This window comes from Sminthopsis crassicaudata, chromosome 1 (genome assembly GCF_048593235.1).
Source record: "Sminthopsis crassicaudata isolate SCR6 chromosome 1, ASM4859323v1, whole genome shotgun sequence".
Classification (NCBI taxonomy): Eukaryota; Metazoa; Chordata; class Mammalia; order Dasyuromorphia; family Dasyuridae; genus Sminthopsis; species Sminthopsis crassicaudata.
The window spans coordinates 553,355,675-553,369,912 of NC_133617.1; the positions used below are offsets into that span (position 1 = coordinate 553,355,675).

The 14,238-nt window shown below is 33.2% G+C and overlaps 1 protein-coding gene across 1 annotated transcript in view; it reads right to left on the reverse strand.

The window, feature by feature from the left end:
- The window catches only part of LNPEP (leucyl and cystinyl aminopeptidase), a 100,052-nt gene that overhangs the window by 5,352 nt on the left and 80,462 nt on the right, over window positions 1–14,238 (reverse strand). Inside the window, exons 12-15 of the mRNA XM_074282023.1 lie at window positions 12,756–12,939; window positions 10,494–10,650; window positions 601–785; window positions 124–285 (exon numbers count right to left, since the gene is read on the reverse strand). Coding sequence (XP_074138124.1) covers window positions 124–285; window positions 601–785; window positions 10,494–10,650; window positions 12,756–12,939 — 688 coding nt within the window. The remainder of the gene's footprint in view (window positions 1–123; window positions 286–600; window positions 786–10,493; window positions 10,651–12,755; window positions 12,940–14,238) is intronic.

The following is a 14,238-nucleotide window of genomic DNA, read 5'->3' on the forward strand; positions in this document are numbered from 1 at the left end:
TAGTAAGATACTTAACACATTGCATAAAATGGGTCAAAATACATAGTTAAGAAATAGCTCATAATGTAAAGGAAACATATACACAAGCAAGGTAAGAATCAAAATTCTTTAATGATTTCATACCAATGAAGTTTCCGAACATCCTCTGAGCTGGCAAGAGCTTCAAGGATTTTGTTTCTTTCAGATTCTGATTCTGAAGAGCCATACTTTTGAAACAAGAATGTCCAGCCTGCCTCAGTTTTTGCACCCACTTTGAATACTACTGGCATGACATCAGTTGGCAAGCTAAAAGAGAGAGAAGGAAAGGCACAAATGAGAAACCAGAACATAGAGATCAATCAGCCAAGCCGAGACTTTCATGGAAGGAGGACATTCTAGGAAAGTGAGACTTATGCCTAGTATCACACGGAGATAGAGGGATTTTTACTATGCACTGTAAGGGACAAAGAAGAAGGTACAAAACATAGAAAAGACATCAGTTTAAACATTTCTTGGAGAAAAAAAAATATACATTGATAAAATGTAATAGAAATGTAAAACTAAAAAAATTAAAAATAAATAAATAAATAAATAAAGTGTGAATAGAAGCATATACATCACCTTTTAGTACCATTAGAATCTACCCATTCTTGAAAAAGCTTCATGGCTTCTGTACTACAGTTCTGTAGATGATGGGTGCAGGCAAAGTCTAGCAGGATTGACCGGAGTTCCCTCTTTGATAGAGTCCCTTCATCAGTCCAAGTTTGTTGTTGAATGTGCTGTTGAAGTAATTTTGCCACTCTGTTCTAAAGATAGGATTAAAGGGAAAAGGGAAGAATAGGAAAATCAATCAATAATCATTTTTAAAAATTTGACTATATGTCAGTTGTTCTGCTAACATTGGAATATTAAATAAGGAAAAAATAATCTCTGCCTTGAGCTTACATTCTAATGAGGAAGACATGTACCTATATAATTTTTCCCCCCCCTGAGGCTGGAGTTAAGTGACTTGCCCAGGGTCACACATCTAGGAAGTGTTAAGTGTCTGAGACCAGATTTAAACTAGGGTCCTCCTAATTCAAGGCTGGTGCTCTAGCCACTGCGCCACCTAGCTGCCCCCCCTATATAATGTTGATAAAGATACACACAGAGTAGATGAAAGGTCATCTTAGACAGTTAAGCAAATAATTTCTTAGTAAAACTTAATCACCAAAGCTCACTCAAAAGAAAAGGGAAATCCAAGTCATGATGTATAGTTTTGTTAATATCAACTGATTTTTCTTTTTTCACACTTTAAGCTAAATGCATTTTTCCAGTTTATCTTAACACTGCTGAATGGTACTGCTCCAAATGAGTTGACTATGACAGAACTAGTCTGAACCCCAACAACAGCTTCCAACAACGTTGAAGGATGTAAAAGTAACAGTTGTTTTCTTTATAGATGTACTATTGAGTGTTCAGGTGTTTGTTCAATTAATGTGGAACAGCAGCAGAGGGGAATGGCAGGAGAAGTGGTTGTAGGTCCCTTCCAATTCTAAGAAGTCTATAACTGAGGACACGTAAAGATCTGGACACATAATTGTGGAAAAACACTTGATATGGAATCAGAGAATCCCATTTCAAAGCCTGTCTCTGCCATTTATTACTGGGCACAGCAACAATCTGAATCTCACTTTCTTCATCTGTACAGTGAAAAAGAAGCAAGACAAAACTCAAAGATTCTTTCTATTGCTAATAATTTGAAACCCTACAATACTCGTATTTCTGTACAAGCAAATTAAGAGGAACCATTCTGCCTAATTCTCCACTTGCCAATTTGAATTGAAAAAGTTAAAATTACCAAGCATAATGCAAAATTAGAATTTTGAGGTTTTTTTCCCCCAGGGAATTTTTTTTTAACGAGATGGGCAAGAGAGAAAATTAATGCTTTTCTAGTTGACAAAAAGTATAATTAAATAAAAGTTGCATTAAAAGACATCAAAATGATCCAACAAGATGGTTTATTTGTAAAACTATGTACATATCAGACTATCATCATTTGAAAACAAACCAAGGACCTGTAGATTTTATTGTAGGAAATTTGTCTCAAACTATATACTATTTTTAATAGCAAATAAGCATGAGGTTAGCAATTTCCCCATGATCACAAAGCTAATAATTGTCTCAGGGGAGAGATATGAACCTGGGTTTCCCCAACTCCAAGTTCAGTATTCTCTCCATAATGCCTCAAAAGGAAAAGGATTAGATAGGTAGCACAGTGGACAAAGCACTGGCCCTGGAGTTGAAGGCCAAGCTTAAATTGCAATCTGTACTCAGATACTTACTAACTATAACCTGGACTAATCACTGTTTGCCTTAAGTTTCTCCACTTAAAATGGGGATAATAAAAGCACTTCTCTCTCAGGGTTGCTGTGAGAATCAAATGAAATAGCTGAAAAGAGCTTAGAATAGTTCCTGGCAAATAATAAGTGCTAAATAAATTCTAATTTCTTTCCTTCATCTTGGTGGTCTGAGATTCTGCCAAGAGCACACATTTTGCAACAACAAAATAGGCAAGCTCCTCTCTAATTATTTTAATTTTCATCAACTTAGAATATTCCAACTTCTGTAGCATTTAATGGAAAAAACTGGATAACCATTAGAAATACACTAAATCATGAAATAAACTAACCTGAAAATGGAAAATCTTGTCTCAGATTGAGCCATTAATTTTCAGAAACTGGTAAAGATCAGAATAAAATAGTAATGGAAAAAATACCTGATACTGCCAAGTCAAAAAGTAAGACTAATCTATAGGGCAAAACTCTAGCTTTTTTGTTCTTTGTTCTACTTTCCAATCAATATAAATTGTTAATGATGCATCAATATGCACACATATAAATTGTTAATGATGCATTACTATGCACATATCCCCTGAAGGCATCCTTAATTAGGGAGCTAGTAGGAAAGAGGCAAGTCTCTGCCAATAATATTCCATAGAGTTCATATCTTTTACTCTATACAGCTCATTGAAAGAATGTAGAAAATATAAGATTCTTTTGTGTTTGCTATTTACTGCCTCCAAAAATGTTTTTAATTTGATAAAGAGCTGCCTCAAAGGCTCTCATACAAGGTACCTCATACATACATACATATATATATATATATATATATATATATATATATATATACATATTTAAAGTATTGTTATGCAATTGTTTCAGTCACATCCAATTCTTTGTGAATTCATTTGGGATTTTCTTGGCAAAGATATTATAGTAGTTTGTATTTCCTTCTCCAGTTTGTTTTATAGATGAGGAAAACTAAAGCAAACAGGATTGAGTGGCTTGCTCAGGATCACACAGCTAGTAAGTATCTAAGACCAAATTTGGACTCTGGTCTTCTTTATTCCAAGTATAGTGCTTTGTCTATTCATTGAACCACCTAGCTGTCACTAAGAATATAAATATCTACACATCAAATCTAAATCAGTTTAAGGAAAACAGTTTTACACCAATGGTTAATAGTATAATATCTACTTGAATAAAAATTATGCAAGATTCCTTGAAAGCTGATTTTTAAAAACATGTCAGGGAAAAGATCAAAGGCACAGTTCAATTTGAAGAGAGATTTCTTATAAATGGTAAGGCTGTCTTGAGGCTATTTTGCTTATGACATTATGCTGGTTGAATCAAATCCCAGAGAAATGCAATTTCCTTGGGAGCCAAAATCACTTTACAAAGTTTGACCTAATTATCCACACAGGAATAACAAATATTGATTATCTAGATTATGTTCATGCAGTTATATGGATGACTTATAGAGCTTAGTCACTGGAATGTGTGTGTATGTGTGTGTGTATTTATATACATCCACCTATAGACAAGAAATGGATGTATTGAACCCAGAATTAAATGAAAGGTGAAGCTCAAACTGAATTGCCAACAGGAAGTTGCATAGCCTTATTAATGGTCCTATAATATTATGTAAATCAACAGCCTATATTTTTAATATCAATATTTTGACATGGTATGGCTAGGAGGTCACAATTATGTATTCTCTGAAGAAATAAAATTACGTTTTATTCAGAAGAAAATGGACTGCAGCAGGGTGGGCACAATTATATTGTTATATATAACAAATAAGGTACAATGAAGAACTGGAATAAGAAACATCATTTTTGAAAATTTGATTTTAAATCATTTTTGAAAATGGTGATAGGAGAGAGAGAGTAGACAGGACTTTGCCTGAGCTCTTCCTGGCTTCCCTCAGAATCAACATTAGAAGAAGTCTCTGAATGGATTTTGGAGTGAAGGATCCTACAAATATTTGGGGTGTAACAAATTCCCAGAAGGAGATATCTTGGAAGGACTTCAGGAAAAGCCTGTCTCAATTGGTCAGGGCCCAGAGAGAAGAGGCTCTACAAGGGGAATATAGTGGGAGGCTTTTAGCCAAAATATAGCAATGTTGGCTACTCTGTCCTGGTTCATAAGGCCAGTGGATCAGCAGACTAGACCTCCAATGCAACTACAAAGAAATAGTGAGCCTCTGAAGCTCACCATAACTTGACCATGTCTGCCTAGTGCAGGAAGGAAGCCTGCAGCACCGCTGGTCCCAGCACAGGCAGCCTGAAGCCCATGTTGCCCTATAGAGGAAGCTTGGGACAGTCTTCTCTGTGCCCCAGGAGCAGACCTCAACCTTTAAAAATGAACAAAAAAAACATAGCTAGCTAGCTATAATAGAGACAGGGAAGAACAGACTCTGAGGAAACTAGAGGCAAAAACACCTCCAGATGAATTTCAAAGGGGATCTGAACTGGGATCCAACTAGAAAAGACTTTCTTGGAAAAATGTTTTTTAAATGTATAACTAAATGCTATACCAATCAGACTCCCAAGAAACTATTTTAATGACTTAGAAAAAATAACAACAAAATTCATATGGAAGAACGAAAGGTCAAGAATTTCAAGGGAATTAATGAAAAAAAATCAAATAAAGGCGGCCTAGCTGTACCTGATCTAGAACTATATTATAAAGCAGCAGTCACCAAAAACCATTTGTTATTGGCTAAGAAATAGACTAGTTGATCAGTGGAATAGATTAGATTCAAAGGACAAAACAGTCAATAACTATAACAATCTAGTGTTTGACAAACCCAAAGATCCCACTTTTGGGATAAGAATTCACTATTTGACTAAAGTGCTGGGAAAACTGGAAATTAGTACGGCAGAAACTAGGCATGGACCCACACTTAAAACTGTACACCAAGATAAGCTCAAAATGGGTTCATGATTTAGGCATAAAGAACGAGATTATAAATAAATTAGAGGAACATAGGATAGTTTACCTCTCAGACTTGAGGAGAAGGAAGGAATTTGTGATCAAAGAAGAATTGGAGATCATTATTGATCACAAAATAGAAAATTTTGATTATATCAAGTTAAAAAGCTTTTGTACAAACAAAACTAATGCAAACAAGATTAGAAGGGAAGCAATAAACTGAGACAATGTTGTAAAAATTACCCATGCATATGTTTTGTCAATAAAAAAATATAATTTTAAAAAAATGTATAGCTGAAAAAAAAAAAGAGAATTGGTTGATCACATGGTAAATGCAATGTATGAAGAGCCATAGGCTACAGTGATATCCTTTGAATATAAGGAATATATGAGGGAAAGCATCCAGCACATTTGGTGGATTCCATGGAAAAGTATGGACAGATAGACAGCAAAGGGGTTGGGCAGGTACAATTGGATGGAAACCTGAACTCCTGGAGAGAAGATCCATATCAATAATATCACAGACCATTGAATATTTGTGTAAGGAGCAGCATGACCAAAATGTTTTTTAAACCTCTCTTTCTTCCTTCCTTCCTTTTTCCCCTTTTCTGAACATGTATACATCCCCTATCACTCTGAAACTATAGGACTGCTCGGTTTTTAAAATGAATGATCATTTTCTTCATTATGTTGGTAACTTTTTGTCTACTTGTCATAAATTGGTGAGAAGCAAGAACTTTTAAGTACCTTTTATTTCTATAGATCATAGAATATTAGAGCTTAATAGCACCTCAGATGCCGACTAGCCTTCACACCCTCATTTTGTTAATGTCCAATTTGACATGAAATTTGTTCAAATTTAAAATACCAAATTGATGGAAGAGCCAGAGCTCCTGATTTCCAATCTCTTCTTACTTGTTAAGTCAACTTAATTAGTAATCAATATTTTTCAAATAAACTCTAATTTTATTATAAATATTAACAAAATTACAATACATTTTTATGTTCCTAAATTAACAAAGACTATCTTTGATCTTTATGGTATGTGTTCTGCATAGAACAGTACTTAACATGTTATTTTTTCAGTGCTTTAAAAACACAAATTCTAATTTTTTCTTATGTGACCAATGGTGGTTGAAGGCAGGGTTAGGAGGAGCAAACTTCATATGTTTTTTGGCAATTTCCTCTCTTCATAGCAAACAATTAAACATCTGTTGGTGCTTCTACAGTTCTCAGAGATGGCATATTAATACTCTGCTTTTCTAACTTTAAGGTGCACATGATTGGCTGTAGGTCCTTCACAGCTGCATCTTATCAAATAAGCCAGGAATAGCAGCAACTATAACTTTTGCTAGTTTTTTTTTTTTCTTTTAATGAGAAAAAGTGTCAGAACAATACCCAAGCTAAAAACTCACATCTTGATTTACTGTTTTAATTTTGACTAGCCTTATGCTGGCTTGCCCAAAGAAGTTTTTCTGGGGTCAAATGGGTGATTTTTCTTCTTTTTAAGGTAATTGCTTTCCAGACTCCATTAGGGAAGAAGCTTTATTCAGTGCCTTACAAAATGCAAAAGTTGATTATTTAGGATTCCTTCTAAACCCCAAGTCAAAATTATAAGATGTATTAACCTATGTGACTACTTTGGTGATGGATAATGATATAAAATTAAACTGATTTTAATCCTCAAGAAATATAATTTAAAATAGGAACCCAGGATTCACAGTTAGTAGCTAGTCCAAGCCATTGTCACAAGGCTAAAGTGATCTTTTCTTGCCCTCCCTCCAAGATTTTAAAGCAAAAACTAATGCAAACAAGATTAGAAGGGAAGCAATAAACTGTAATCCACAACTTTTACATAGGAATTGACAGAAATTTGCCTTACTATTGTATAACTACAAACCAACAGTCATCAAAATTATTTGGTTTTTCTTTTTCAGAAAGAAAACAGAAAATTGGGGGGGGGTTATATAGAGAGCTTATGAGACAAAGGTTTCATTTAAAATATATAAAGAACTTTGCCAAACCTATAACAATATGAATCATTTTCAATGATAAAAGGTCAAAAGAAAACAGGCAGTTTTCCAATGAAGAAATCAAAACAATTTATGGTCATATAAAAAATGTTCTAAATTATTACTGATTAGAGAAATCATATTTTATACCTACTAGATTACCAGAAATGATAGGAGGGAAAAGTGACGAATATTGGAGAGCATGTGGAAAAAGTGGGACACTAATTCTTTGTTGGGGGAATTGTGAACTGATCCAACCATTTTAGAATGCAATCTGGAATTATGCCCAAAGAGTTATTAAACTATTTATACCCTTTGATGAAGCAATACCACTAGTTTGTCTATTTCCAAAGATGATTAGGGAAAAAAGGAAAAGAACTTCTATGTTCATGGTGACTCTCTTTGTGGTGGCAAAGATCTGGAAACTGCCAGGATGCCAATCAACTAGAGTATGGCAGAACAAATTACAATATATGATTGTGAAAGAATACTATCGTACTATTAAAAAAAAAATGACAATGATTTAAGAAAAAAACATCAAAGATGCTTTTTCTATAGTAAATAAGAATGTCTGTTAAAAATATCCAAATTAATTCTAAGCTATATGAAGAAAGATGATATCTATAGCCTCAGTGATAAGTATACACACACTTATGCCTTATGGCTATATATATATATATATATATATATATATATATATATATATATATATATATATTAGGCTATAGCCTAATGGCAGAGAAAGGGGAAAGAAAAAAAGAGAGAAATTTCCATGCCCAAAGGGCTAAAAACTGTGCACACCCTTTGATTCAGCAACAATACTACCGGTTCTGTATCCCAAAGAAATCATAAAAATGAGAAAAAGACCCACATGTACAAAAAATGTTTGTAGCAACTCTTTTTGTAATGGCAAAGAACTGGCAAGTGAGGAGTCACCCATCAATTGGAGAATTGCTGTAAAAATTTTGATATATGAATGTAATGGCATACTCTTGTTCTATAAGAAATAATAAGCAGATTTCAGAAAAACTTGGAAAGACTTATAAGAACTGATGCTGTATGACGTAAGTAGAACCAGAACACTGTACACAGTAAAAGCAACATTGTGTGATGATCAACTATGCTCTTTTCAGCAATACAGTGATCCTAGACAATTCCAATAAACTTGTGATTTGTTATGGGAAAATGCCATCCATATCCTGAGAAAGAATTATGGATAATGAATGCAGATCAAAGCATAATATTTTCACTTTTTTGTGTTTTCTTCCTTGTGGTTATTACCTTTTGTTCTGATTTTTCTTTCACAACATGACTAATATGGAAATACATTTAACATGATTGTACATGTATAACCTATATCAGATTGCTTGCTTAGGGAAGGAGAGGGAAGGAAGAGAAGCAAGGAGAAAAATCTGAAACACAAAATCTTACTAAAATGAATGTTGAATCTTTACATGAAATTGGGGGCGGGGGAGAGCGGGAAACTATTAACTGAAAAAAAAAAGACAAATCTACATGATAATTTTGTTGTTGATATATTTGAAATGAATAGCTGTACATAGTATATTTTCAGCTTCATATATAATCATCTTTTTTGTTGTACTATGTTATGAAAATGCTTATTTTATTCCACAAATTAAAATAAAATAAAACTATTTGGTATTGATTTTAAAAAATAGAAAATTTCATCAATGACAGATCAGGTACAGAAGATTCAGATGCAATTGGCTACAACAGCATAATCTTCAATAAATTCAACAACACAATATGGAGGATAAGGATTCACTTTTAGGAAAATGGAAAGAAGTTTGGGAGAAATTAGGCTGTCATCAACAATTCACACATTTTACCATAATATGCTCCAAATGGATATATTACTTGGGCATAAAAGGTCATATCATAAATTAGGGAACAGAAGGAGTCCCCTTAAGCTTTCACAGCTTAAGACAGGGGAAGAGTTTTTCATTAAAGGAATAGAGAAAAGAATAGGAGACAGAATTTCATTTAAATACAACTTTTTTTTTCCCTCAAAAAAAAAAAATAAATCAGAAGAGAAACAATTCAGTGAGAATATATCTTTGTAGCAAACTAATAAAGATGCATAGGGAACTGATACAAATATATAAGAACATCAATAGGTAAATAGTCAAAAGGAATAATCAGTTCTCAATGGAAGAAATCTAGGTGATCAATAACCATATGGATTAAACATATCACTGCCAAGAAATCATTAAATTGTATATATATCCAATAATACCATCTCAGGCATATACCCCAAGGAGATTAATATGCACAAAGGAGATTAAAGAGAAAAAGATCCATCTGTACAAAAATATTATCTAAGCCATTTTTAGTTACAGCAAAGAAATTGGAAACTTTAGAGGTATACATCAACATACACATGATTAAACAGCAAATTAAACTGTGAATATAATATAGCATTACTGTACTGTAAGAAACGACTAGGAGGATAGGTTCAGAGAATCCTGGGAATACTCATGTGAATTAATGAAGAGTGAAATAAACAATACCGGAAAAACTAACAATAAAATGTCCACAATACTATAGAGAAAAATAACTTTGAAAGACTTCAGAATTCTCATCAATGCAATGACCGACCATGATAACAAAAGACTGATAAGACAAGACTCCCACCTTTTGATGAAGAAATTAACAGGCTATATAGGTGCAGAAGGAGACATATATTTCCAGACATGATCAGTATAACATGAATATATTTTGCTTGATTATTCTTATTTACCTATTATCTTTATTATTATCTTCCAAGAGAGAGTTCTAGGAGAGACGTGACAATGCTATTCCCTAAAAAAATAAATAAAAGAGTGGGGGGGGAAGGGGAACACAACTTAAAAAGCAAAAGAATGTTCAAAAGGAACAGAGTATAACAGGCATAGCTATACTTCCACAATGAAATTTTTTCATGTAGATATACAGATTTGTCTGTATATCTATATTTTTAAAACCTGCATGTACCAGGAAAAAAATAACAAGACAATTGAGAAGAATCAAAAAATAACAAGACAATTGAGAACAATTACTGTGTTGTTTTGATTGTCAAAATTATTTCATTCCTTCAAATCTCCTTTTAAAATGAAGATTTTACAATTATTAAGTCGAGGAAAATTTAATTTGATTAAGTGATATAATCTACCATTGCTAAGAAGGAGGAACAAATTAGGGCTTAAAATTAAAGTTCACAAAGTTAAAGAAAATGCAAACATACCACAGTTCTTTTAGCTAGCTCTAGCTCTCCAATTTTTTCAAGTAGGTCATAGATGAGATCAGTTTGGAAGAGGGCTTCAGTGATGGGTGCAGTGTGGGTTTCATTTCCAAGGTAATCAATCAAATCAAAGGCCTTTTTCAGAGGTACCTTTCCTAAGCTGAAGTGTCAGAAAGTAAGGGGGGAAAATTAATCAGGAGACAAACCAATCACATGAAATTTAAATTCAGTCATGGCATCCAGAAAAAAAAAATTAAATTTTCTTTAAGTTTACATAAGGATAAAGATGAAAATGAATTTCACAAAGGGTAGATGGAATCATAACAGTTAATTTCTGAACCAATAAATCACTTGAAAACAGCTGCTCATCTGGGAAAGTACTGAAGTAGGGAGAGAGGACTGATTTCAATTTAGACTTTCTGGAAAGAGGTAGGAGAGATAAGCAGTATTATTTTTTCCTTTTGGAATAGTTTTGAGACTTTTTCACAAAGCTGTTAAGATGTTTTATAGAATTCTATTTTTCAGAAAAGATTTTACAATTGTGGGGGGGGTATGCTCATAGTGGAGAGCAATAAGAATGGGAAAAGGTTATTCCCTATAAAGAAAAACAAATGGTGATTAACAGCTGACAAAGCACTATCCCTTTTTTTTCCAAAGTTCCATCAGAAATAAAAGAGCAAAATATCTATTTGTATATTAAATTTTGGAGCTGGGTGAGGCTTTAACCTTCATCCGTACTTTTACCTAAGTAAAAGTACAGAAATATATTCAAAGAGTAACAGAAATTTATTCAAGCCATTTTCCTGTTTGGAAAAAAAAACAAACAAACAAAACAAAACAAAAAAAAAAACCTGCAATGGTTAGCTACTGCCAAGGAATTAAAATCTTCCTTAATTTGTCACCAAGCTATCTACTTTTGCTTTTCTTAAGACCTCCATATTCCATAATAAATACTCTTTGTTGCAGTCACTTCTCTCTCCTGGTTATTCTCCATATTGTATATTCTTACTTCTCTCTATTCACTTATGCTGTCCCTCCTGTCTAAATTAAACCTTACAGAAAGAAGTCCATCCTAACCTTACCCATCCTTCAAGGCTCAACTGAAATGGCACCTCTTTCTTTGATGATTGCTCTAGTCTGATCTCTCTTCATTTAATACTGTGCAACTCAGCATTTATTTATTTACCAGTTCTTTCAGTTTTGATCCTATCTCCTCAATTTGATTGTAATCTTTAAGGAGAAAGGGTATGCCTTGAGTTTTATCCTAATTTGACATCTAACTTCTCCTAGATATTTTGAAATTCTGTAAAGGACTTTACATCCCATGATCTCATTGTTATTCTTACCTTATGAAAGAGAAATACATTTGAAAGTAAAGAGAAAGAATAACAGTAGTGGTCTAAGCAGAGCCGTGTACTACCATTAGAAATCCTGGATCTTATCAGATGTCATTGAAATTTTCTTTAATAATACTTTTTTATTTTTCAAAATTCATGCAAAGATGGTTTTCAACATTTACTCTTGCAAAAACTTTGTGTTCCCCATTTTTCTTCCTTCCTCCTTCCCCTAAACAGTAAGTAATCCAATATAGATTAAACATATGTCACTGAAATTAATGAGTAAATATTAAACACAGGGGATTTTAAAAATATTTTTTTTTAAAATCAGACTCTTCTTTAGTTTTAGCTAAGCCTCCTATGTAAGGCTTCCTAAACTGTCAACCTTGAACTCCTTTGGCAATTATTATTAGTTTCTTCATCTGGAAAATGGGAGATAATAATGGCACATACCTCCCATGGCTATTGTGAGGACCACTAAGACAACTATAAATAGAAGCCAGTAGATACAGCACAAGGCCTGAAGTCAGGAAGACTACCTTCCTGAGTTCAAATCTGGCTTCAGATTTGCCTCAGTTTTTTTCATCTATAAATGGAAAGACATTTTCGCCAAGAAAATCCTACAAGGGGTCACAAAAATTTGGACGTGACCAAAAAACAATAACAATGGCATAGTTCCAGGCACACAGTAAGAGCTATATAAATGTTAGTTATTATTATCATCATCATCAATGTAGTAGTATATTTGTGGCACAAAGTAAACAATAAATGTTTGTTAGTTGTTGACTGACTTACAATTCATTTTGCAACTACTTGTCTTTACATTGCACTTTGTAAAATTTAATTCATGGTAGACATAAATATTTATTACTTTGATTAGGACTTATAAGTATTTTTGAAGGATTAATGGCAAGATCTAATTCCTTACCTTGAAAGCTCAAAAATATTGTTGATAAGGCCAGCTCTGTCTTTGTCACTCAGGACACTAATGTTTCTTTGCAATTGCTGAATGAGTGCTTCCCAGTCATGATCTGCATAGTGTACTATGTAGTACCCAGTCATATCTACATTGAACTTAACCCACTGTACTTCTTCTGTAAGATTGAGGACATCTAAAGCAGACCAAAAAAAAAGGGAGAAAAAGACAGTTTACCAGTTGTTAAATAGAAGCTTCATTCTATTACAAAAGTAGCAATTTCATGTTAAAATATATCATTTTCCTAGGTAATCAATTCCATATTCCCTGTTACAGTTATTATCCTGTTTATCAATAACAATGTAATAGTGAAACAAGTTTATCATATCTACCTTTCAAAAATTTCTAAGAAAACTTTTAAATGGCAGAAGCCAGCAATATAACCCAGTTACTCTGATAATTTTTTTTTTTGGAAGGCCAAAGAAATGAGGAATATAAAAAGGTATATTTATCTAAACACCGAGCATCACAGGAAGTAGTAGTCTCAGTAAGCAAATGGGAAAAACTTGTTATTTTTTAGTTTAGATGGTGAATGAACAGTAAATATCTGCTTGTTGACTACTTTTGTGACTTTAAGCACATCTCAAGTGTCATAGGATTCAGTTAACTCTTTAAAGTTGAAGAGGTTGGCCTAGATGGTCTCTGAATTTCTTCCCTTTTATCTCTAGACTAAGTCTATTGAGTGGCAAAAAGCCCCAAACCTACTTTAGATGAGATTTAATAGCTCAATGATTCAATTTCTTAGGGAGAATCAAGACACTCCCAGAAACACATTCTAGTTAACAAATTAAAACCTTTCAATTATGTTCACTCCAAAATCATGACTTCTAATTTTTCTGATGAATAATCTCAAATGTAACAAATTTCATACCCTCAAATCCTGGCTACTAGGTCAACCTGACATCAAGAAAATTGAAATTTGGCATTCCTGTCACAGAATTATACTTAGTTATTCTCACTCTTGCACAGTTGTGTTTCACTATCAAGATAACTTGAAAGGAAGCTTGCAAATACTTAGTGCAAAGCCACTAAGAAGAATTCTCTCTGATTTCACTGGCACCAACCAAAACTGCTCTAATGTAGTCTAAGGTTCCTCTCCTGGAATATATTCAAGGGCAAAGTGAAAAAATAATAATGATGATGATGATGATAATGAAGAAAATAATAAGCTAGCATTTATATGGTAACTACTTTACAATACTATTAACTAATACCTCATTTGGTAGCAGGTGGTGGGGATCCAAAAAGAGGCAAAAGATAATCTCCATCCCTAAGGAGTTTACAATCTAATGGGGTTCCTAAATTTTAGCACTGGCTACTACGTCAAGCAACATCTTAGTGATCAGAACATAATTACATATAGTAATAAATATGGAAAATATATAAATAAAAAAGATCTATTATGCATTTCTGAACAGATAAGAAAATCTAAATG